This window comes from Procambarus clarkii, chromosome 86 (genome assembly GCF_040958095.1).
Source record: "Procambarus clarkii isolate CNS0578487 chromosome 86, FALCON_Pclarkii_2.0, whole genome shotgun sequence".
Lineage (NCBI taxonomy): Eukaryota > Metazoa > Arthropoda > Malacostraca > Decapoda > Cambaridae > Procambarus > Procambarus clarkii.
Genome location: NC_091235.1, coordinates 4552008 through 4576657, shown reverse-complemented (window position 1 = coordinate 4576657; position 24650 = coordinate 4552008). Strand labels below are relative to the sequence as shown.

Genomic DNA, 24650 nt, shown 5'->3' with positions numbered 1-24650 from the left:
ACGGCACGCATAGACGCGATAAAGCCCCCAAATTATTGGGATTGTCTCGAAGCTCTCCAAATGTACTCACTAGAAAGGAGACGAGAGAGAGATACCAAATAATATACACATGGAAAATACTGGAGGGCCAGGTCCCTAATCTACACAGTAAAATAACAACGTACTGAAGTGAACGATATGGAAGAAAATGGAGAATAGAACCAGTGAAGAGCAGAGGTGCCATAGGCACAATCAGAGAACACTGTATAAACATCAGAGGCCCACGGTTGTTCAACGTTCTCCCAGCGACTATAAGAAATATTGCCGGAACAACCATGGACATCTTCAAGAGAAAACTAGACTGTTTTCTAAAATAAGTTCCGGATCACCCGGGCTGTGGTGGGTATGTGGACCTGCGGGCCGCTCCAAGCAACAGCTTGGTGGACCAAACTCTCACAAGTCAAGCCTGGCCTCAGGCCGAGCTTGGGGAGTAGAACAACTCCCAGAACCCCGTCAAGCAGGTATCAAGCCAGGCCTTTTCCGGCTTTGTGTGGCTCTGAGGTGTCTGTTGCGACTGTCGGTTTCTTCTTCGACTTGAGTCTAGCAGTGTTGCCACCTCCCGGGTAAGTCCCTGTTTTTCCTTATCTGAGTTAGGTAGCTTCAGGGAGCCTACAGGGCTCCTCCCAGAAACCCAGCGTTGTATGTAATGAAGTGCACTTTTTCCCGGAGGCTCCTCTGACACTCTCCCTCCCTCAGTCAGTAGGTTTTTCATCAGGCCATTTTTTCCACCTAGAACTGAGTTGGTGGGAGGCCAGTTTGTCTGAGATGACTTCCCCTTCCCCCTTATTGGGGGGGAATGGAGTTACGCTAGTGAGCGGGAGTACTAAATGAGGACAGGGTTACTATTTTTTTTCTCTTTTCTCTCAGCAGGAGTCTCTTGGCTCTTTCTGGCTGTAGGTAGCAATTTTACCAGCTAGTTGTTTGTTTTGGTTCGCCTTTCTTTCTAGGCAAATGCCCCGGTCGATGGTGGATTATGACATACAGTACATTAAATGTTAAGTGCTCATACACCATTGCTCCCTGCTCCTCTGAGGGGGGCCAGGTTCTGGCTGATGGTCTCTGGTAGGCCTAGAAACTCCTGTGACTGATGACCTCAAACTAACACAACACACATTAGTTCGGATAGCTTAAAGAAGCTGACGGGGCTTCCCCCAGAAAATCTGTTTTTTTGGTTATGTAAGATGTACACAGCTGCTGGGTGAGGAGATTGGGGGGAATGAGTACATCAGTCTAAACTATAGACTAGCAATGCTAACATGCATTCCATGCAAGATGCTAGAAAAAAGTTATCAGAAAAAGGGTTGTAAAATATTTGGGGAGTAAATTTTATAACAGACACACAACAAGGTTTCAGAGAGGGAAAATTATGCTTAACAAACTTGGCTGAATTCTGTGATAGGGTCATCAAAATAAGACAAGAGAAGGATAGATGGATAGACTGCATCATCCTATACTGCCAGAAAGCCTTTGATACAGTTCCTTCCAAAAGACCAATATACAGGATGGAGAGACAAGTAGGGATTACAGGAAAGGCACTGGATTTGGTACGGGAGCACTTAACAGGGAGGAAGTAACCAATCGGCAATGATATGTCAGGCTGGAGAGGGGTGGAAAGTGGTGTTCCACAGAGCTCTGCCCTGTGACCATTGCTCTGTGTATGAGCTCACAGAGAGAGCTCATACATGTCGATGTTTGCAGATTATGCAAAGTTAATGAGGAGAGTAAGAACTGAAGAGGATTGTAAGAAGACCTTGATAGACTTCAGGAGTGAGCAGATAATTCCAGATGGTTGCTGGAATTCAACCCAAAATTAGTGTAAAGTAAAAAAAAATGGGTAATGGAGATAAGTGATCTGTATTTAACTATACAATAAAGGGAAGGCAATTACAAGAATAAATAAGAGATAAAGACCTGGGAGTAGACATAATCCCAACACTAACACCAGAAGCTCATGTGAACAGGATAACATCAGCAGCATGTGGGACGTTAGCAAACATAAGAATATCATTTAAGAATCTAAATGGTTTTCAAGTCCATGCGCACTGTCTATGTGAGAGCATTACTTGAATATGCAGCTCCAGTATGAAACCCACACCTTTTGAAGCACAAACAAACTCAAGAAAGTTGAAAGGTTTGCAACTACTTTAGTAACAGAACTGAGAGGTCTCAGCTATGAGGACAGGTTGAGGAAACTTGCCCCCACCACCGTAGAGGAGAGAAGAAATGGAGGGGATGTGATTACTGCTTACAAGATCCTGAGGGGAATAGACAAAGTGGACAAAGAAAGCTTATTTAAATTAAAAAGAGGTTGGACAAGAGGACATTAGTGGAAGCTGGACATATAGTTGTGTCGAAGAGATGTAAGGAATTTTGCAGTCTGTTTGAGTGGAATGCATTCAAGGTTGTGTGAGAGAATTGTGTTCTCCCAGCTAGACTTGTACCCATGGCTGCTGTACTGTGCACTTAGGATTGGTTTTGCCAATGGTTTTTAATAAACCCTTACTCCCACTCCCAGATGCGTCACTGAAATCCAGAATTTACCCAATCAGATACGTATGTATGGTTCAAACTGCATTCTGATTGGTGCTCCATGGAAAGACTTCATGGATACGATGCACGAGTTCAGCCATCTCGCTTTGAGCTCCATTTTGTCATTCTTAAGAAGGCAATACTGAGGAATAGGCATCAACTCCACCAGCCCTCTCTAGTTCTGTCACTACACCACAGTAACTCTAGAGCAACTCCTGTGATTTGTTCAACTCCTGTGTGTCAGTAAAGAAGAGGCAGTAACTGTGTGGGCTGCATTCATCAAGACACTAACACAAAACTCATGTGTATGAGCTGGCTCAAGAATAGGCAAACTGTAATTATTTTACATACACATTATTGACTTACATTTTCATGGCACTAGGTGTGACCCAGGTGAGCTGAGGTGGTGTTTCTTGTCTAAGATTTGATGCAGTACGGTTCTTACTGTACATGTTAGTTTTATGTGTGTGCAAATAATTTTCCGAGTAGCATTTTGAGCCCCAAATTGTTCCTTGCACACAGCAGTGATGATAGGCAGCCATTATTGCTTGAGTTGTTCATATTTACAGTGATAAGTTTGGTTGTGTTACTAATGCCAGATATGCTAATAACCAGTAATTAGCATGTCTGGTATGAATGGCTAGGAGGTAGGGCATATAAAGAGCTAGGTCTCATTCTCTTGTGGTCATTGATACACCATGACAACTACCACCACACTAACAACATATTCCTTTACAACCACCAAAACACAGCGTGGTCAATTGAATTATATGACTAGGCAACAAAAATCAAGCAAGAAAGAGAGGGGTGGGCAGACTGCATATTTTTGGATTGCCAGAAAGCCTTTGACAGTACCACATAAGAGACTAGTGCACAAGCTGAGGATGCAGGCAGGAGTAAAATGGAAGGTACTCTACTGGATAAGGGAGTACCTAAGCAACAAAAGACAGAGAGTCACTGTGAGGGGTGAGGTCTCGGAGTGGAGAGGCATTACAAGAAGAGTCCCCCACAGGGATTGGTCCTTGGACCTATACTGTTTCTGATACAGTATATGTAAATGATCTTCCAGAGGTAATAGACTCCCTCTCAACGTTTGTTGATGATGCAAAGATTATGAGGAGGATTAAGACAGAGAAAGATAGTATGAGGCTACAAGATGACCTAGACAAACTGAAGGAATGGTCCAACAAATGGCTACTAAAGTTCAACTCAAGTAAATGTAAGGTAATGAAACTAGGTGGAGGAAATAGGAGGCCAGACACTGGATACCGATTGGGAGATAAAGTCCTTCACAAAACGGACAGAGAGAAAGATCTAGGAATTGATATCATGCCAAACCTGTCTCCTGAAGCCCACATCAAAAGAATAACATCTCCACTCCTTCCCATTTATACCCAATACACTACCTGTCCTCATTACACCACTAAGTTCATATTGTGCATATTACACTTCCTATGCTTGTTGTGCCATGTTCTTATTGCACATTGTAACATACACCCTCAGTACTCAGTATATCATCTATTTTGTATCACGAGTATGTGTTGTACAGTATATTTCCAGAGATTGAAAAATATATTTTAATATTATGTGTTTTCTTAGGTTTGAGCATGACCGTCGGGATCTTCCAGTTTTATGGCACCAGTCTTTGATAACTTTCATTCAGCGCTATAAGGAAGACCTTAGTCCAGATCAGAAGCAATCACTTTTGGATGTTGTGAGGTTCCACACCCATCATGCCATCACTGGAGAGGTTTGTAAATGTATTACTGCATTGTCTGTGTTTATGTAATATTATTTTATATACTCTACAAGCTGCTTAATGATGAGTGTAGATCACAAAGGAAAATGTAAGCAGAGATAATTCCATTTGTATTGTGTTAATCCATGTGCTTAATTTATATAGGTAATTTTGACCGGCATGATCCACAAAACGGTGCATATACAGTAATGCTATATCCTTATGGGTGGTTAATTTTTATAAAAAATTTACAATATTGGGCTAGTATGGAGCATTGTAGGTCTCCACTCAGGAGGTTCGTCAAATCTGGTTCGATGCCTAGAGAATTCTTTATCCAGCTATTAATGTGCCTGTCACTCGTGCATGTTTCACCTTCCAGAAAAGGCTCTTTTTGCGTGATTCTATGAATGCCATTTTGTTTAAAGTCAGTTAGATAAGTTTGCCCATCCATCCCTTTCCTGGAGAGTCTGTGACCATATCATAAAAGCGTGAGTTAACACTTTCGCGCTCTCCGCAAAGGTCACTCAGCCAACCGAATGTGCGCGCTGCGTTTTTATCGCTTAAGCGTAAAAACAAAAATGTGTATACTCTTTTTACTCTTCTGACCTTAGTTCTCATGCTACGTATTTCATTTTGGTACCAATGTGTTCGCAATAAAATTCTCTAGAAGAACATTAGTAAAATAAGTCACGAAACATATAGGGATACCAGCACCAAATAAATAACTACGTAGATGACTCGCCGTGAGCGCCCATCAGCAACAAAATGTTTTTACTCTTGGGATTGTAATCACCTCCACACTTGTTCTACAGCGTTAATTTTGGTATCAATGGACTGGCAATGAAATTCCCAACACGGTGATATGAATATAAGCGTAGAATAATGATGCAGCCGACCTGCAAGAGTGTGGGAAGTGGTGAAATTGTTACCCGGTATCGGTGACGGGACAACGCACGGCGCTTTGAAAGTTTATACTTATTTCATTCTCATGACATTAATTTTCTATGTACGTCATTCATTTTTATGTCAATGTGTTCACAATAGAATGTTCTATGTGCCCATAGGTAAAAAATATCAACAAAGCGTAAGTTAGAATAGCGACAAATATAAAACAACGCTGGAACATATCAGTGAGCGTCAAACACACACGAAATATTTTTACTTTTGTTATGTTTGTCAAGATTATACTTGTTGCACACAGTTATTTTTGGTTGTATATTGATCGGAATAAAATTCCCTAAACAGACATATGCATCTAATACATGATATGGGGGAAGAATTACCAGTATAAACGGCTAAAGTCACCCACCTGCAACCCGTTTGGGACAAAATACCATTTGATCGAAGTTATCCACACCTTTCATGAACTTATTGTACCATGCAGCCTAGTGGTGAGAAAGAGAGCCTCATAGCGCGCAGTTTGAAACAAACCCAAAGTAAATCGGATAAAAATTGAATTTTATACAAATATTTTAAAAGTTGACATAACTTTATGTCCACTATGCGTTTACGTTAGACGAAACCGAACGCGCCGGCGCGTCCAGATAGCCCGAAAGTGTTAATTTGTTAGGCATGAATTTCTAGTTTGAAAACTAATGCCTATGTGTATTTCTGAGGGGAGCCCCTTCGGCTCCCTTTAGCTATCGGGCTAATATGCGATATATTAGACTAGGGCATTAGTCAAAGGAGTTCAGCCTACAAGCCAGAAACTAGCCCCTTCAGAGAGGCACAGGGAGCAATAGTCCCTGGAAATCCCTCCCCCCCCCCCCCTGTTGTTGGGGTTTTTCCTAATCTGCCATAGACCAGGGTTAGGCACCCAGAAAGGTAGGCTTAATAAAACAGACCCCATTTGGTAAGAAAATTGCAACCGAAAACTGAACAGAGGCAGAACTTCCCCAAATCCCAAGGAAACGAGCAAACATCACACTTTGCCGCCACACAGCTTGTCGCCGCAGGCTATTCAACAACTCCATTTCGTTGGCTAATGCGATCTGGGGTGGTCGTCAACCCTAGCATTGTTTTGCCTTAGTGGTGTTCTCTGCTACATTATGGTGTGGTAGCTAAGTGTGATAAGTGTACTGGGGCTACATGCACTTAGGGTGGCCTTCCCTAAGCGCCTTGTGAGTACTACCCCTGGGTAGTACTCACAAGGCCCTTTTGCTGCACAGCATTTACTCCGCCTTTGGAGCCAGCTGGGGTTTCGTGGACTTTGTTTGGCCTTGGGTAGGGAATGGTATTATTGCTGGTTGGGGCATCAAGGTGTTGCACAGCCAGCTTAGCTATGCACAGTCGGTTCCTGTTTCCTCTGGGGACGTTGTACTTTTGTCGGGTTTTTCTTTTATTTTTGTTTTCTTTGCCTGGTGGGGTCTCTTGTGCAGGACAACTTACATTGTGTTGGTGGCCCTCTGCTAGGTCCCTGTGATTGTACACGATGCAGGGGTTTGAGTGATTTGATGGTCCCTCATATTAACTTTTGGGTCTTGACCAGTTAGTAACATCTTACCAGGGCTTCCCGTAGCAGTCAGCCTACAGGCCATGGAAAACCCTGTCAGGGTTCAGTGGACCTATGGATGCATCTTCAAAGTTCCAGCTCACCTCGTGCGAGTTTGAAAGTTGCTGTGATGCCCTTGTCTCAGGGTGACAGTCATCGCTTTTGCCTCCGCCATGCTGCCTGTTGGATGAATGACACATTTGACCCCGAATCTTGTGAGTTGTGTTCTAGGCTTGTTCTCCAATTTACCCATTCTGATGACATTGATATTTGAGTACAGGCGGCATCCGCATTGCATGCTAGGTTTAGGTTACTTCATTGCGCTGGGTTGATTGCCCACCCAGATGCCCCGAGGCTTCCCCATTTTGGTTATAGGGACCCGGACTTGGGGGCATTAGTCTCTTCGACTTTGGTTCCGTCCATGCTCTCTGGTCCTTAACCTGTTGTTCGTCCTGCTTTCGGCTCCCAAATGTCTGAGGGTTTCAGAGTCGGGCGGGGTTTAGTTGGTAATGAGACTCGGGCGACTTTGGGGGCTACCCTTTTCGCATTGAGGACAGGCATTCGAGCCGGTTCCTCCTGCTGAGGCTTCTGGGTCAGACCAGTAGGTCCCCCCTTATTTTCTGCCTTTCCCCTGGACTCTGCCTTTTCTTTAGGGGTAGAGGGTATAGAGGACTGCTCTGCCCCGGGTCCTGGGATGGAAGATCCTGTTGCTGGGGAGAAGTTGACTTGAGGAGGCTTGGGCCCCCCCCCTTTGACCCGCATGAGTTTTGGTGCCTTATTCACGGGGCTATTGCTGCAGAGGGAGGGGTTTTCTCTCCCCCCCCCCCCCTTCCTTCCTTCCCTGTATGAGAATGATTTGGGGTCGTCACCTCCCCGGGTTCAGTTCTGGGTTCTCTTGGGTTCCTCGGTTCCTTCATTCCGGGGATTTTCTGCTTCTCGTATCTCGCCTAAGGAGGTTCAGGAAGTGCTTGCTGTGTACCTCCTGTGAGACCGGGATTCATCCTCTGTGATGGATTCCTCCTCATTAAAGTTTGGTTCTTCTACCTCGTTTTGGGTGTGTTTGGAGGTTTCAGGGTCTTCCTGGCTGGCAGGCTGCTCATTTTTTTCATTGGGGACACAACATGAGTTTTGTTGGACTGGCATGCTTGAATGGCGGGAAACTCGTACCATTCTGCAGGTTTACCTGGGGGCGAGTTTGAGCGACTTAATGCGTGCTTGTTCTCCCTTGTGCTTCCTCGTGATGTTGGCCTTGTGCATGTTCATACCCTTTCGGCGTCTTTGGTTGTTGAGGGTTTGCGTGCCTGTGGGCATTTGGCTTCGGTCTTGCACTTCTATTCCGTTCTCGAGATGTCCTCGGACTGGCTTGAGGAGGACGTGGGGGGCGTTGAGTGCAGGACCTTCGTCTGGTGCGCTGGCCTCGGCGGCTAGGGCGTCAGCTGCGCTTCAACAGCGCAGCCGATTTTCAAGGAGGCTTGAGAATCGGTTTGCACCAATTCTCAAGGAGGCAGGTGGCTCTGTTCTTTGCTTCTCGTCTCGCGTGCTGGCAGGCTGTGCTCGCTCTCTCTTTGGAATCCACTTGGGCCCTGGCTCTTAGGTTTTCATTGCTGTTTGCGGAGTCTGCTGTCATGCAGTTTCTGCAGGCGTTGTAACAAACTAGGCTGTTGTAAGAATTATCCAGAGTGGTTTATCGACAAAAGAGAATGGGAAGCTGAGCCGCATGGTGACCTGACCCCCAGGGGAATTCGCGGTGGAAATAACCAACGCTTTGTTCATAGCTGCGTATAATGAACCATCCTATAGTATTCAGCAATTTAGAGAAAATTAGCCTTTATTCATTTTGCATTAAAATTGTATTGTATAATAGTACTGGATACAATATCAAGAGTATTCTAATTATTGAGTTTGTCACCATCAGTGACGTCACGAATCAGATCTAACTTTTGAGGCGGAGTGACCGGCGGTCATAGGTCATCAGGGGTTGACAGGTCTACTATTTCTCAAAGTTTTAGTAACCATTTTTGTGATCGGGAACAGCTCTGCCGTTAGATGTTTGTAATTTAATTCAGTAAAATAATTCAACCAGTCTGGATCAATTCAGTACAAACAGAGTTTAATTGTTATAACTTAACCTTGCTAAAGTAACTGGGTAAGCGATGCGGAACAATACAATGTTCTAGTCTGGGGTAGACCAGACAAGAGAGAGATCAGTGTGATCTGCCGAGCAGCTGGGAGAGGTCAAACATCTTACCTCTCCCCAAGACCAGCCCAACATCTTAGCTGGAAAATATAGAGGTATAGTTGCTATGGTTATGTATAGAAATAGTCTTCTCATTTGCCATTCAGGTCAAGTAGGGAGTGTTAAAGTGATAGGGAGTGAACACATTTAGATTTTGTTTTAGTTTTCTTTTAATAAATTAAATTTGTTATTAATTTGCATTTTATTGTTTCCATTTGGTTATGTGTAAACTTGTCCTGGTCACGTGGTCCACACGAGGCAGAGTTGCATTGGGCGCCGATTCTAACATCGAATCGGAATTATCATTACCGTGTAATTTATTCCACACTCAAGGTCATCGTTTATAGTGGGGATCAAGCCCCTAGGTTGATTAATTAGCGTGATCGATCCAGACCTCGATCATTGCTCTTGTATTACTGGTCTGGTGGTGGCAGCAGAGGTGACTCTAGGGTTTTGTTCAGAGCTTAGGTCACGTCATACTGGGTGTAGAATCCTAAGTCGGTCAATCGTCTTAGGACCACGTGGCGTGGGTGTGGCTTTGTTAAAAGTTTTGGAGTCCCTTGGTTTAGAAATAAAAGTAAGAATACGGGTAGAGGGAGAAAGAAGGAAGAGAAGTAAAGAGAGAGGAACCAAAACCAGTGTTACAGCGGCTTCATCTAGTTGTCGTCCTTTGTCGGGCTAGTTGGTTCCCCGGGGTGGCTGTTTTAGGCTATCTCAGAAGTGTCATGCCAGGGTTCAGGGTTCTGCTGGTTTGGGTGGGCCATTGGTGCCAGCTTCTGAGCTGGCGCTCAGAAGCTCTGCTCGTCGGCCGGCTTCTCGCAAAGGGTGTTAGCCCTTTTGCGAGTCACCTCATTGATTGGGCGATGGGCTAGAGGCTCACTCTGTTTGCTCTCGTTTAGTCCTACGATTCATGGGCGTTTCAGGTCGTCTCCTCCAGCCTGTGTAGTTGCGCGGCTCCTCCTCCTTCGGGGGGTTCGAGGCAGGCTTCTTTCCCTGCGCTCCGTCAGCTCAACTCGGAGTGGGTGCACTTGGGCTTGATCAAAACGACCTTGTCCCTCAGGTAGGTTTCCCTGACGGGAAACTTAGGTGTATAAACCTTAAGTATATAAACTTAGGTATAAAAGATGGGAAATTTAGGTATAAGGAGTAGCCTCTCAACAATAAGGAGTAGTCCCTGTCCATCAAACAGGACACGGTCTGTCAGGGCTCCTTTTGAGGGGGCCGACAGCTGAGTGGACAGCGCTCGGGATTCATAATCCTAGGGTCCGGGGATTGATCCCCGGCAGTGGCAGAAACAAATGGGCAGTTTCTTTCACCGTGATGTTCCTGTTCACCTAGCAGTAAATAGGTACCTGGAAGTTAGACAGCTGATACGGGCTGCTTTCTGGGGGGAGGGGGGAAATCAGTTCATTGATTGACAGTCGAGAGGCAGACCCAAAGAGCCAGAGCTCAATCCCCACAATCACAAGTAGGTGAGTACATGCTGGTGATGTCACTTTTGGCCGTTTGCCCGTATGGCCGAATATGGACGTAATTTAAAAATGAAACTAAATTTGGGATTTTTTTTCCAACAACAGTAAGTTAAGGGTCCTCTGATAGGTTAGGTGGGCAGGAAATTCTCATAAAGTTTCAAAACGTTATGAAAAACATTAATGAAAAGTTTCCTCTCCTAAGCTTGCCGAGTAAGCCGAATGACTCAAACAGAAAACGGAACAGTACGTCACTTTTGTGAGTCGATTTCATTTAAAATTACGTCCAAATTTGGCCATAGCGCTGCATACAAGCGAAAAGTGACGTTATTTTTAAGAGGATGGTTTGACTAGTGACACTGTTGCAATACCTGGACCATTAGATGTGAAGCGGCCACTCTTCCCTTCACCTAGAAATGAACATTCATCATCTGACTCCGAAGACAAACTTCAGACAACTCATAGTGTTGCTGCTGCTAGGAGAAGACCTCATATTGTTAATAAGCCTGAACGTCTGAACAGGAACTTGAACTATGAACTAATTTGCATCGAGAAAGTTCTTGAGATGTCGTGTCTGCTACAAGTCTGGTAAAAGGATGGACACCAGGTATAAGTACAAGTCGTGTGGTGTGGCACTGTGTGCTGCACTGTGCTACAGGCTTGTACCTGTCGCAAGAGGACATTTGTGGTAGGCGAAACGGTAATGCTTACTTACCATCCCTTCTACCTATAAAACCGGTTGAGCAACTTCAGGAAACCTTTTTCTGGAGCAGGTAGAGTTCTACCTAATGTTCAACTCATGCTCTACAAACATCATTGGGTAGTAAGTACAGGTATATTTGTTAATTTTTTTATACATATGATATTGTGGTACAGGTACAAACACTTATGAAGGAAGCAACACAAAAACGAATGATCTGGTATCATAAACAGTGTCGGGAATGAATAATGACTGTAAACAATGAAGAAAAGCAGGTATTGTTCATATGACAATGTACTTTATCTTATGGTATTGGTAATGTTGTTCTATTATTTGTTCTTATATGCAAATATTTCTGTAGAGCATTCTACTGCAAACAATTTGATACCAAATTGAACAACGTAGCATGAAAATTGACATCAGAAAGCTGATGAAAGTATAAACATTTGAATGTGGTGGTGAGCAATGCACGACCTACCTTGCAGTGCGTGGCAGGTCTAAAGTATAAAAATGTGAGACTTGTATGTTCTTATATGCAAATATACAGTACTGTATATGATTTGCACCCTGGAAGGATTAAGTCTAGCCAGCCTGCGATGTACCCTCATGCCCAAGGCATTAGAAAGTGTGTCACTATTTCAGCTGTGTTTGTGCAGTACTAATATGGGCTGATATTAGTGCCTGGGGGGGGGGCTTTGGAGGTCTTCTTTCTTGGTGGAAGTCTCACCCTTGTCCTGATTCCTGTGATGCTCCCACCTTCCTGGTAAAGTCCTATGTTCCTCCTCCTCCTCCTTGGGGAAGCTACCCTGGAAATCCAGTGTTGACTGTAACAAAACTCTAATTTCGGGGTTATGTGCAACGAAACTCCACTGGGGTTAGCCCGTGGCTTCCTGATGCCCTTTCAATTGTCAGGAAGCTGCCAACATCTGCCCTAGAACTGAGCTTGGCGATGCCAGTTGATAGTGGGTTACTGCCCCCCCCCCCCCTCCTTTTTCCAAATGAGTTGGGAAACTGGGGCAAACAAGCTCATTCTAGTTATGGGAGAATTCAATCACTTGTTTAGATAGTTGGGGGGGGGAGTTCTTTTGAGGCTTTGTTCTCTCTTGAATCCAGCCGTACTTAGTACCGACTGACTTTTTGGTTGCCTTCCCTGGTGAGGTGGCAAAAATAAATATCATCAGGATCTGGCTCCAGTCCGCAGGAGGCGTCCAGATGATGTGAACGCAGTAGATGGTAACCATTTCAGCTTACAGGTTCAGGGAACCACCGAGGTTCACCCAGAAATTGGTGTTTTATTACATTCAATGCTGACTTTTTTTTTTTTTCTTGGGCATTATTGTGTTTAGGCCTATGCATGGAGTTAACCTCCACTACCTTCTAAAATAAATTTTAAAATGTAATAAATTTATAAATACATTGTTACTAAGTCACATTTACATTTTCAGATAAGACGAGAACTTCTAAACTCCAAGTCCCGAGGTGAAGATGACAGCAAGATGGTGGTAGAATAATTAATATATTGGCCGTGAAGAAAAGTATCTTAATACACCTGTACTACTGGCTAGAAGGAATGTCACTGGTTTTCCTGACATTTAAATTTCACGTGTTAATTTTACAAGAGAATTTATTAGATTTTTAATAGTTGTTGGTGATTTGTAATTAAATTCTAAAAATCTAAAAGTTGTTTAATGTATTTATTTCATAAATATTATTACAGTTTGGATGTGCCTTTGTGGTATGGACTCACCCCAGTGGCTCCCTTAACTACCTATCTGGATCCTACAAGTGTTAAGACCCCTACCAAGCTCTTAACTAATAAGTGTTATTAGTTAGCTGCAGACAAAGACCAGAATCTGGCTCCCTCAATAGAGGCCTAGGGGAGTTTAGGCAAGGTCTCCACAGTACCAAAGGTAAAATTACCAGAAAGGTTGAACATACATGCCAAAACAAGCAGCTCTTTTGAACATCATTTGCAACCTTGATTTAAACTATTCATGCTTGTTGTCTGAATAGATGCAACTGCTAGTTAGCAGCACTTCTGTGCCTCAACATACTGAGTCATGGCTGAACACCAGTTATTCATGCTGGTGAAAAATTTTACTTAGAAAATCTGCAGAGACAATCCACCACCTACTTTTTATCATTTGTACTGTGAACCAGGAGGCCTAGCCAAGAGATCAGGCTACAGGGATGGTTAACCCTACAACCACCACCAGGTATAATAAGTCAGGTAGCAAGTTATACAAAATGTATAGGGTTATACTCCTGCAATTACTACAGTATATTGTTTCCAGTAGTTGGGGACAGGAAGCCTGTTAGGTTTATTAGTCTTCCTAGGTCAACTTCTGAACTGCCTCAGGATGCAACTCAAGGTTATCTAATGCTGGGTATCGATTTACTGAAAGTTTAACAGAGCCAATGGATGAAAGGAAACACTTTTGTCCTTTTGTGGGGATTGAACACAAGACTTCAGAGCCATGCTTACCACTGCTAACTGAACTACAATTGTTACCTTAAGGCAAAATAATAGGTTCCTCCAACACACACATTATACAAGTCAGATTAAGAATTAAAAGTACAGTTAGCAATTGTCCATCAAATCATTGGTTCAAAGATGTCAATGTTATTTTTATCGGGTCCCCCTATCAGTGGCGAGACGCCATGCTTCCCTGGCTAGTTGCCCAAGGCAACCCATTAGCTCATGGATCCACATGTTCTTGTGTGTGCAATGTTGAAAGTTGTTCTCCACACATTCCTTTATATTTTGCAGAAAATTGTGAATGTCCAGCCACCATACTCGTTCAAAATGCAAGAAATGTGTCAGATTTATATTTGTGATGAATTTTGAACAAAAGGGTGAGGTAATAAACACCGTGGCAGTATCATAACCAATAGGAGCCCGAGATTACTACTTGGTAGCAAGACCATTTACATATGTAAATTTGGACAAATAGGAATAGGTTTTGTATTAATGTTGCAGACAACCTAACCTGCTTATGCTTAATGCACAGAGGCCTAATATAGTACATATGTGCTATACTAGGACTAGGAATATTTGTTTTATAGCTTCATTTTTTCTACTATAAATACTGTAGAAGCTCGATAATCCGGAGCCTACCAATCTGGCAAAAATTGTGGCCGGATAGCTCTCTCTCTATCCAGACAACGTCCATAGAAGCCGGACTAGCAGATATTTGGCCAGATCAGCATATACAGAGTTGAAATCTGGTCCAGTTAACTTCCTACCGATGTTGCCCAATCCAGACAAGCAGAGATCATTCGGGATCAGAAAGGCAGGCATCGGACCGTACCGTATTAATCCTGTGCGGCCGTGGCTCCAGGCGTGTGGTGTAGGATGGGGTGGGTAGGTGGTGTTAGGAGAGAGTGCCTGGGGGGATAAGGGGCATGTGGAGGGGCCTATACAGTACAGTAATTATCAATAATTTTAGAACAATTCATCACTGTCGAATACAAAAGAAATATATAATACAGTATTACGGATACTACTTTCCTGGTGGTAGGAGAAGTGAACACTCATATATATTCAGAGTTAAATGGCAAGTTTTTCTCTGAATGCTCTGTGTTCCCTTCTTTGAGGCTGTGGATCTCTACAATTGCACCAAGAGGTGGTACCTCTCTATACTGTATACAGGTTTCCTCTACACATACAGGTTTCCTAAAAGCAATTTTCACAGGCTGAAGTTTGCTCCTAAGATATTGGGAGATTTTTTCTGCCTGGCAGCCTACAAAAAGTGCCTGCCTGCCCCAGGCCTGGTCAAATCAAACAGCCCATGTACTCCCGACATTACGTTATACCAGTGCTGCCCCATTAGTGAAATATTTTCTTAACTTTTTTTTTTGTATTCATAAAAACTTTAAACATTTTTGGCCTAGACTGTCTGGTAGCAGCATTAATCATTCTGAAGTGTTAAGAGGATGAAGGTTACCCCTAACAAATAAAGACAAGTTACGTGTTATACAACTCTGTGAAAGTGGCCAGTCTACTTCGAGTGTTGCCAAGAACTTTAATATAGGCAATAGTACTGTTTACTATTAGAAGCTCGAGAGAAGCTCAGGAATCTGTACATCAGTAGATTGATTGTCGAGAGGCGGGACCAAAGAGCCGAAGCTCTACCGTCGCAAGCACAACTAGTTGAGTACAATAGGCAAATGCCACCCCCCCCCCCCCCAACCCAACCCATCCAAGGGAGGCACACAAGATCCCCTCACCACATTCAGGCAGCACCCATAAGAGGAATAGTACTACAGTAGAGTATATAGTACCATAATGTTCTGCATTACACTTTCCTTCACAAGACCCAGGAATTGGCCAGTTTTAATAATGTAATTTACAGGCACATTTATAACACCAATTCTTATCCTGACAACAAATTGATATAATAATGTAGGATTTTTTTATTATTATTAAACTACATAATTAATTATTTTGTTTAATATGAACCATGACAAATGGGTTCACAAACGCTTCCTCCAAAGGACTCTTCAATTGCTGTATATTTTTATGTCAAGCAGACTAGAAAAATCATTGTATAAAAGTTACAAGTAAAGTACTAATGTTACAAGTACTAATGAAAATACATAAAAGCTTGTACTGGTACAGAGACACAGACAGTAAACACACACACACACACACACTCAATATAAAAAAAAGCTCAGAGATGATAATCATAAAAAAATAAACTAACCAAATCCTGAACAAATTTCTATATATAGAATCAACCTTTGTTAAATAAAGTTTAAAGTGATGATTACATCTTCCCCAGCTAAATGATGTGCACTCCTTGGGATTGAACATTTTGTACACATTAAAGAGGAACTCTGGGCTATTTTGTACAATGGCCAGTGAAATGTAACATGCAGATCAATACAGACAAACTTTTGGAACTGAAGTTCATATCCTTTTAGTTCCAAAATATATAAATTACAAAGAAACAGGGAGACAATTCCACCCTGGTCCTACAATGTGGTGCCATTCACATCACACCTGTGCACATCCTATGCTCAGTCAAGCTGATGCACAATAAGTTTACCATTCCCATTTTTAAGGAATCATTAGAATGTGGTCCCAATTAATTAGTAAACTAGGCCTTTCTAACTAATCTTCCTTTTGTTTCTTTTCTAAGGCCCTGATTCTCTCCAGTATTGGTGGATGTGAGTGGTGCCAGGCCGAGTAAAGTGGGTCATACACAGGAAAGCCTAAATTGTCTTCATTAAGCTTGATTAGAGCAGATTTCAGGTTCACAGCGTGACCAAGTTTCTTGGCAAAAGTATCTGCTTGGAATTCGTTGTAGCGGCTAAACATTGTCAAGAGAAACTGCAAAATCTGAAAAAAGTTACAGAAATATTTAAACTTCATTTACCTTATCCCACAAATCACTAAAATGCTAACTTTTTCTTACCTAAGAATCACTTACCCACAAAAACAATGTTTTGTTTCTAACATGCCAATACATCTTTCCTATATTATCATAAACAATTTAAAAAGCAGCCACAACTAAGCTGACAATGCTATATATATCCAACAAAAATTAGTCTAGCACTTACCTTAAGAATGCACCAATATTACATACCTGTTCCCCCATAAATAAATACATAAATAAATAAAAAAAAAACAATGTTGCACAGAATGAAACGCCTATTTCTGGGAGAGCCCCGATGGCCCTCTGAAGATACAATGCTGATACAATGCCAAACTACTGGATGCATATGGATTTCAGTTGATTTCTTTTCGGCCTAATGGAGACCACAAGCCAGAACCGAGCCCCCTCTATGTGGCATAGAGAACAGTGGCACTATTATATAATTGCCTGTGAATTTTAATGTCCATCATCATGGGGCTTGACAGCACTTAGGATTCGTAGTCCTGAGATTTCGGATTCGATCCCCAGGGGAAGGCGAAAACAAATGGGCAGTTTCTTTCACCCCGATGCCCCTGTTTACCTAGCAGTAAATAGGTACCTGGTAGTTAAAACAGCTGCTATGGGCTGCTTCCTGGGAATGTGTAACAAACATGAGGCCTGGTCGAGGACCGGGCCGCTAAGCCCCGAAATCATCTCAAGATAACCACACAAAATACAAACAAAAGGAATTACTGCTAAAATAGAAGATGAATCTTCAACTTCCTAAGAAACAGAACCCAGAGCATAATAGTCAACAAAGTAACTTCTAAATCATCCACCGTGAAGAACTCAGGTCCCCCAAGATGCTGGAATTGCCCCGTTATTTTCCTGATCCTCACATTAGACACAGACAAGAATACAAACTATAATATTGCATCATCGTTTGCAGCTGACACTAGGATTTTAATGAGAGTAGACAATACAGAGCAGCGGTCGCAAACTGGTGGTCTGTGAGACAATTTTATTGGTGTATTGTATGTATCTGTGTATTTTCTTTAACCGTTATATTTAATGGCATCAAATAGTTTGACTTTAATAACTATCATTTCTTGTTTGGTAGACCACGGGATTTATATTAGTGGTCTGCGAGGTTTAAAATTATGAATTGGGTGATCCGTGAACTCCAAAAGGTTAGCGACCGCTGATATAGAGGACACATCATACCTCAAATCTGATGTTAATCAATGAGCCACAGAAAATAATAAGATGTTTAATGAGGATAAGTTCCAATTACTAAGCTATGGAAAAACTAAAAGATCAAAGCAGAAACCACATAAAATGCACTCAAATCACACTAATGAAAGTAAAAGTGTTTCAGGAGTAATCATGTTAGAAGACCTTACTTTAAAAGAACACAAAGTTGCTGTCACAACTGTAAAAAAAATTACAGATTGGATAACAAGAACCTTCCAAACAGGAAATGCCATGCCAATGATGATACTTTTCAAGACGCTAGTGCTCTCTAGAATGAAATATTGTTGCACACTAACAGCTCCATTCAAAGCTGGAGAAATTGCTCACCTGGAGTGTGCAAGGAGCTTTTACTGCTAGAATCCACTCAATAAAACATCTAAATTATTGGGATCGCCTAAAAATGTTAAATATGTATTCCATAAAGCCCAGACACGAGAGATATATAACAATTTACACATGGAAAACATTAGATGGACTGGTTCCAAATCTACTCACAGAAATAACAACACCTGAGTCCACAAGCCATGGAAGGATGTGCAAAATAGCCCCACTTAACAGCAGAGGGGCAATAGGCATGCTAAGAGAGAACACAATAAACACAAAAGACCCCAAGAATTTTCAACACTGCCTCGACACATTTGGGGAATAACTGGCCAACCTCTCGCAGTTTTCAAAACAGAACTCGACAAGCACCTTCAAAGGACACCTGACCAACCAGGTTGCAACTCGTGTCAGGCTGTGAGTAGCTGCATCAAACAGCCTGGTTGATCAAACCAGCAACCAGGAGGCATGGTCAGAGACTAGGCCACGGGGACACTGATCCCCGAAATCGACAACAGGCAAGTAGTCCTGCCTGTGGCATTGCAATAATCTGGAGCCAGGAAGTGGACCTCTTCGCATTGGTGTCATCTCAGTGCCTTCCTCTTTAAGCTGTGCCATTACCAGACTGCTCAGTCAGCTGACATTCTTCACTGCTATTCTTAGATTTCTGAGTGTGCGGTTCTCTCCTTTTTATAATGGCTCTTGCTGGATTGGCATCTTATGCAGAATACTGTCACTTTGTATTGTGTGGCATTGGTGAAGCCACTGCAGCTTGCACCCAGGGTCAATACTTCCTCAGGTCCTTTTCACAAGCCGTCTCGGCATTATTTCTCCTCCAAGTTGCTCGTGCACCACCTGAGCCTATTCAGTCTCTCTAGACCATATGCTTTCTTTTCTCTCTTCCACTTGTTTTTACTGTGTCCTCTTCAGACCGGGATTGTTTTTGAAAGCCATGTTTTTGTTTGTCTTGCTTCTGGCTGCCAGGTTAAACAGCCTCATGTTTCCTTCTTGTTCACAACAATTTTTGTTGTTGTTGTTGCCCTGATGGGCACTTTGTTCGTCCAACAGTTCTCAGTGTTGGGTCAGTCATGCACTGGCTAGGTTTCTTCTCTTTGAGTAAACCCTGACCTTTAGCACTGTCTTGCTTTCTTGTGGTTTCCTCAGACACTGAGGTGATTGATGTTGTACACCTAAAATGGGATCAATTTCCCTTTCAGGACTTGCCTAAGCACTATCATTACCCACAATATGGAGAAAAATACAAATGAAGACATTTAAGGTTTACAAATAAAGATTACACACTCATGCAAATTTAAATATCCTGTAATAACCCTGCAATTCAAAATCCGGTAAACGCGAATCTTTAGGTCTCAACTTGAATAGAAATTTATGTCCTTGAGATTTCTGCCAATGTGAAACCTGAATCAATTTGAGTTTAAATTTTTGAATGTTTAACTCATAAAAATTTGGATTACCCAGATTTCTGGCAAACAAAAACCTGACTTAAATTCTAATTTTTTATTTTTAGACTTTCCTCTCAAGATAACCTCAAGGTAAAACTGGCTAATTTGAATGAGGGTGGGCCTCATATAATTCAGATTATCAAGCATAAGCAGTAATATATACAACTATCATCAATAAGCACTCCAAAAATAATTAAATTCATACCTCATTATAGGGAGCAAAAACAAACTGCATGACAATAATGAGCCCAACAAAGGCTGGCTGAGTATGGTAAAATCCAAAGGTTCGGTAAAGAGGTGAGTACTTGTACAAGGAGCCAAATACAGAGAAGACCAGGAACAAGTTTACCTGAAACCAAATATGAAATTTAAATTTTAAGATATTTATGCAAATGTTTTTTCACATTTACAACAATGAGCAGTATTTAGATTTACTGTACTGTGTACAAGATTATACTTGGGAGAAATAACCATTAGTATACAGTAAATAGCTATTTTGATGCCTGAACATAGTAAACATACTAACCAATGCTTCAATTTACTGGAAATTCACTATGTAAATTCAGACTAAGCAAATGAGCATTGCAATATTTAGATACACACAGATAAACAACATTTATCTGTTCACCATAACATGTACAGCAAAAAATCTGAGTTGGGGGGGGGGGAAAAAAGAGATGTTTGCCAGTTCCAGATCCCACAATTTGTGGGCCTTCTGGGTCACTTCTGTCTGTCTTCATTGATACTGGTCAGTCCTCTGTTCTCATGGGGAGGGGGAAGGAAGGGTCTGTTGGGCAGGTTTCCTCCTGCATCTCCAGTCATCATCAGTTTGGTGGCGTATGGTGTGGTCAAAACGACCTCGTCTCTCAGATGGGTTTCCTGCCTTTTTCCAGTCCTGAAATAGGATTCTTCAGATTTCCGGTTCATCCTCGACCATTTGTGGCTGAACCAGTTTATTTCATGCCCCTCCTTCTGGATGACCATCTTGGCCCAGGTTTGCCGTGCTCTCAAGTCAGGTGCCTGGATGATTTCCCTGGACTTCTAGGATGATTATTGGCATGTCCCTATTCATCTCGATTTCAGAGATTGGTTGGATTTGCTTATATTTACTTATAGGGTGTTAGACACACCACACTTCTGGGTTCTTCCTTATGGCCTCAATCTTGCTCCATACATGTTTACACGCTTGACTCGGGTCGTGGTGACCTGCCTTCAGCTTTTGGGTGTTTGGGTTTTGGCCTTCACTTCTGGGCTCCCAGACAGTCCGTGTGTCTGCTAGCCAGGGATCTAGTTCTTTTCCAGCTCACCAGGTTTGGGTTCTTGGTGAATCAGAGAAAGTCCGAGTTGGTTCCGGCCCTGGTTAGGCCTTGTATGGGACTCTTGGTAGGCGTCGTCGTCCCTGTCTCAGTCAGCTTTGTCCCGGCTAGAGCACCACCAGCTGTTGATGTTGAACCAGCCTCGGGTGACTGTGGTTACTCGAGCAGCTGTGCGGGAGCCTCAATTTTGCCCTGCTGGTTCACCTGTTTGGCAGGGTATGGCTTCGGAGGCTTTACTGGTTCCTCTGGGGCTCGCTCTCTCATCTCTCTCACACCGCCGGGTCTGGACTCCGCTTGCCCTTCATCAGCTACTGCATCACCGCACAGCACTGTACGAGAGTTTGCAGCCATGTCACATGCTCCGGTGGAGGATTCGGATTTCTCTGGGCTCCATTTTTTTTTAGCTCCATTCAGACTGTTCCGTATGCAGGCGATGAGTCACAATAACGTGGCTGAAGTATGTTGACCAGACCACACACTAGAAGTTGAAGGGACGACGACGTTTCGGTCCGTCCTGGACCATTCTTGACCATTCACAATCGACTTGAGTATACAGTAAAATCGACCATTAGTATACAGTAAAAAGTATACTGTATACTACTGTATACAATCGACGTTTCGGTCCAGGACGGACCGAAACGTCGTCGTCCCTTCAACTTCTAGTGTGTGGTCTGGTCAACAGACTGTTCCATTGTGGTTCATTGTCTTAACTTCATTGTCTTCAGTCCCTATCTATTAGGAGCTGGACTCTACAGGTGGCTCTTCTTCTGGGCTTCCAAATTTCAGGGTTTGGCTCTCCATGCCACTTAAGTTCAGAAAGTCTCCAATGGTCTATTCTGGTTCCGTCCCATCTCCTTAGAGTAGACCGTCAATGCAGATTCCTTTCTCTAGCTGTACAGGATGTTCAAGCACCTGAACATCCTGGGTGGACCTCTTTGAGTTGGCTTGATCCCGGCATCTCCGCCTTTGTGTAGCATCATTCCCCGACTGTGGGACACGTGCAGTGCATTCCTTTGAGCAGGACTTTGGAAGGTGGGGGTTTCTGTACCTCTTTTATTCAGTCTAGCTGTTGCTCCAGGTCCCGGAGAGGTTAAAGTCCTATAAGGAGTGGGTGATCCTTCTGGCTCCTTGGTAGCCGACCCAGCTCTGGTTTACAGCACTGCTTGCGCTGTGCTTGAATCCAGCCATCTTTTTGCATCTCTGCCTCTTCCAGGCAGTCGGCCAGACGATGTACTTCGCTGGTTCGGCCTTCTCTTCCGCTCTTCACTTCTGGACTTTAAGGCGCAAGTACTGTATATCGTCATGTCTATTGCGAGCAGGATGCTTCCTCGATGGTGTCACATCTGCAGAATTTATCGAGGCAACAGTATGAGGTTTCTTGACGATGGTTACACCACTTTCTTTTTCTTCTGTTTTCTTGTCTTTGTACAAGTAGTTCTTGCCTTCCTGTCGTGGTTCTTTTTGGATTGGCATCTCATGCCAAATACTGTTGCCTCATATCAAGCAGCGCTGGAGGAGTCGGTGCAGCTTGCTTTTGGGGTCGACACTTCCTTGGCCCCATTTAGCAAGTTGTCTCGGGCTTTGTTTCACCTCCGACCTGTTCATGCGCCACCAGAGCCAGCCATGGTCTTTGGATAGAGTGCTCCATTTTCTCTATTTCGCTAGGTACACAGTTTTCCCCTTTGGTCTGGGATTCCTTCTCCAAGGCTCGTTTCTTGATTGCTTTAGCTTCTGGGTGCCAGGTGGGGGATCTTCGTGCTCTCCTTTGGCGCCAAGAATTTTGTTCCTTTGATTCAGGTGGATGTTTTGTTCATCTTCAGCCTGCTCCTTCTTTTCAGGTGATGAATAAGTTGGTTGGTTTCTGAAGGGTTCCGTTGATTGTTTATGCTTGGTTGGTTCGGCCAGGGGTGCATCATGTCTTGTGTCCGTTGGTGGCTACCTTCATTCTACTGGTTCTGTCTCAGTGGATGCCTTGTGGGAGGATGCAGTTTCCTTGGTTCCTTGTTCCAAGGCTCATCTCTCTCTTAGGTTATCCACAGTGTCATTAAATCTAACCCGCCTGTGGCCTACCATCGTGTCCGTGATGTTCACAAATATGCTGCCCTCTCAGCCATTTTTGCTAAAATGTCTTTGGTTGGCATCCAGGAGCAGGGGTTCTGGATGTCGACAGGGTTTTGGCAGTCTAATACTTGGTTAATGCTCCTGAATCTCAGTGCTCCTGTGTGGCTTTAAGTCAGTTGTCTTCACTGATCGTCTCTACTTTGTTGTGATTCCTGCGGTGCTCTCTCCTCCCTGGTAAGTCCCTTCTTTTCTTCTCTGTGGGTAGTTAGCTACAGGAAGCCATAATGGGCTTTCCTCCAAAAACTAGCATCGAATATAATGAAATGCCAATTTCATTATATTCGATGAAGGACGGGCAACCCGTGGTTCACAGGCCACTCCACCCTTAGTTGGAGGGTGGAGATGTAAGAACCTGGCTCCCTGTCACCCGCTCTCTCCTAGGAAATTAAGTTCTTACATCTCCACCCTCCAACTGAGGGTGGAGTGGCCTGTGAGCCACGGGTTGCCCGTCCTTCCCTCAAATGAGTGGCAGGGAGGGGAGAACGAGCAGGAGCTGGTTCATAACATTTTCAGTCGTTAGTTTACATAGTTTGGGTGAGCTCTTTGGCTGTTTTAGAGTCGGCAGGTATAGGAAGTAGCCAGCTGTGGTTTGGTTTTTTTTTTTTTTTTTATTTTGTTTGTGGTTGTTTTGTCTTGTTGACTGTTTGGGTACCTTCCCTGGTGGTGGCAAACAAATAACTTAATACTGAATATATATGCCACCACTCCCCGCTCCTCTGTGAGGGGACCAAGTTTTGGCTCTGCGCCTCCGGTAGTCCTGAGAACTTCATGAATGATGGCACCTAGTAGATAACACATGCATCAGAAATGCTAGCTACAAGGAGCCACCGGGGCTCACCCAGAAATTGGCATGTCATTACATTCAATGCTGGTTTTTTGTACCATTGTACAGGCTTGTCTACCCCTATCACCTTGCAGAGAAAATTTTTATTTCTTCTTTGTTCCTGCTCTCATTTAGACATTTTGCTTCAACAAAGGTTTTGTTTCAGCTTCTCTCTCTCCTCTTTTGAAATATCTCATCTTAATGACCATAATTTCCCTTCCTCATTACTTTGTAATTTCCTAACATTCCTGAGTACTTCATCTGTTTAGGGTGATCCTCAAGGGTCAATCTCTCCTTTTTTGTACCGCCAATTCTCCTGTAGCCACAGGCACCATTCTTTAACCTCATCCCAAATCCTTATCCCTTCCAAGGGCTATATAGCCATAATGGCTTGGTACTTTCTCCTAATAGTTCCCTTCCCTTCCTGTATCTACAGACATTATCTTTCAATGTAAGACCTTCCACTAGCCCAACAATTTTATCTACTACTATTGCTCCTACTACAGTTCGTTCTCTCTGACCTAGATGTTATCTCTTTCTTTGCACCCATAAATTATTAGGAACTTACTTCGATCAACTGTGTTTTGCACCAGTTTTGGGTTACACTCCATTTCCTTTCCGACTTCCAGTCTAATGTTTGTGCTCTCTGATTGCTGTAGTTTCTGGCTTCCTTTACTGCTCTTCTTCTATTACTTCTTTCTCCCTGGCCACCTGTGCATAGGTAAGTTGCATATTCTTCTTGCACTGTTCTATTTCCAGTGTAACTTCCTCAGTCTGTAGTGACAAGAGC

The 24650-nt window shown here is 43.2% G+C and overlaps 2 protein-coding genes across 9 annotated transcripts in view; one reads left to right on the top strand and one right to left on the bottom strand.

Annotated features, from left to right (window-relative positions):
• Positions 1-12882, top strand: part of bys (Bystin) — a 55389-nt gene extending 42507 nt beyond the window's left edge. For both annotated transcript variants that reach the window (XM_069317026.1, XM_069317027.1), the window contains exons 9-10: positions 4168-4318; positions 12648-12882. In XM_069317026.1, coding sequence (XP_069173127.1) covers positions 4168-4318; positions 12648-12713 — 217 coding nt within the window. In that variant the 3' untranslated portion in view covers positions 12714-12882. The remainder of the gene's footprint in view (positions 1-4167; positions 4319-12647) is intronic.
• LOC123768999 (CAAX prenyl protease 1 homolog) overlaps positions 12883-24650 on the bottom strand; it is a 49782-nt gene continuing 38014 nt past the window's right edge. For 4 of the 7 annotated variants that reach the window (XM_069317024.1, XM_069317025.1, XM_045759950.2 and 1 more), the window contains 2 exons: positions 19806-19949; positions 15640-16546 (listed from right to left, as the gene is read on the bottom strand). In XM_069317024.1, coding sequence (XP_069173125.1) covers positions 16319-16546; positions 19806-19949 — 372 coding nt within the window. In that variant the 3' untranslated portion in view covers positions 15640-16318. Of the gene's footprint in view, positions 16547-19805; positions 19950-24650 lie in introns of all 7 variants that reach the window. The other 3 variants (XM_045759959.2, XM_045759941.2, XM_045759933.2) reach the window with 1 other exon arrangement.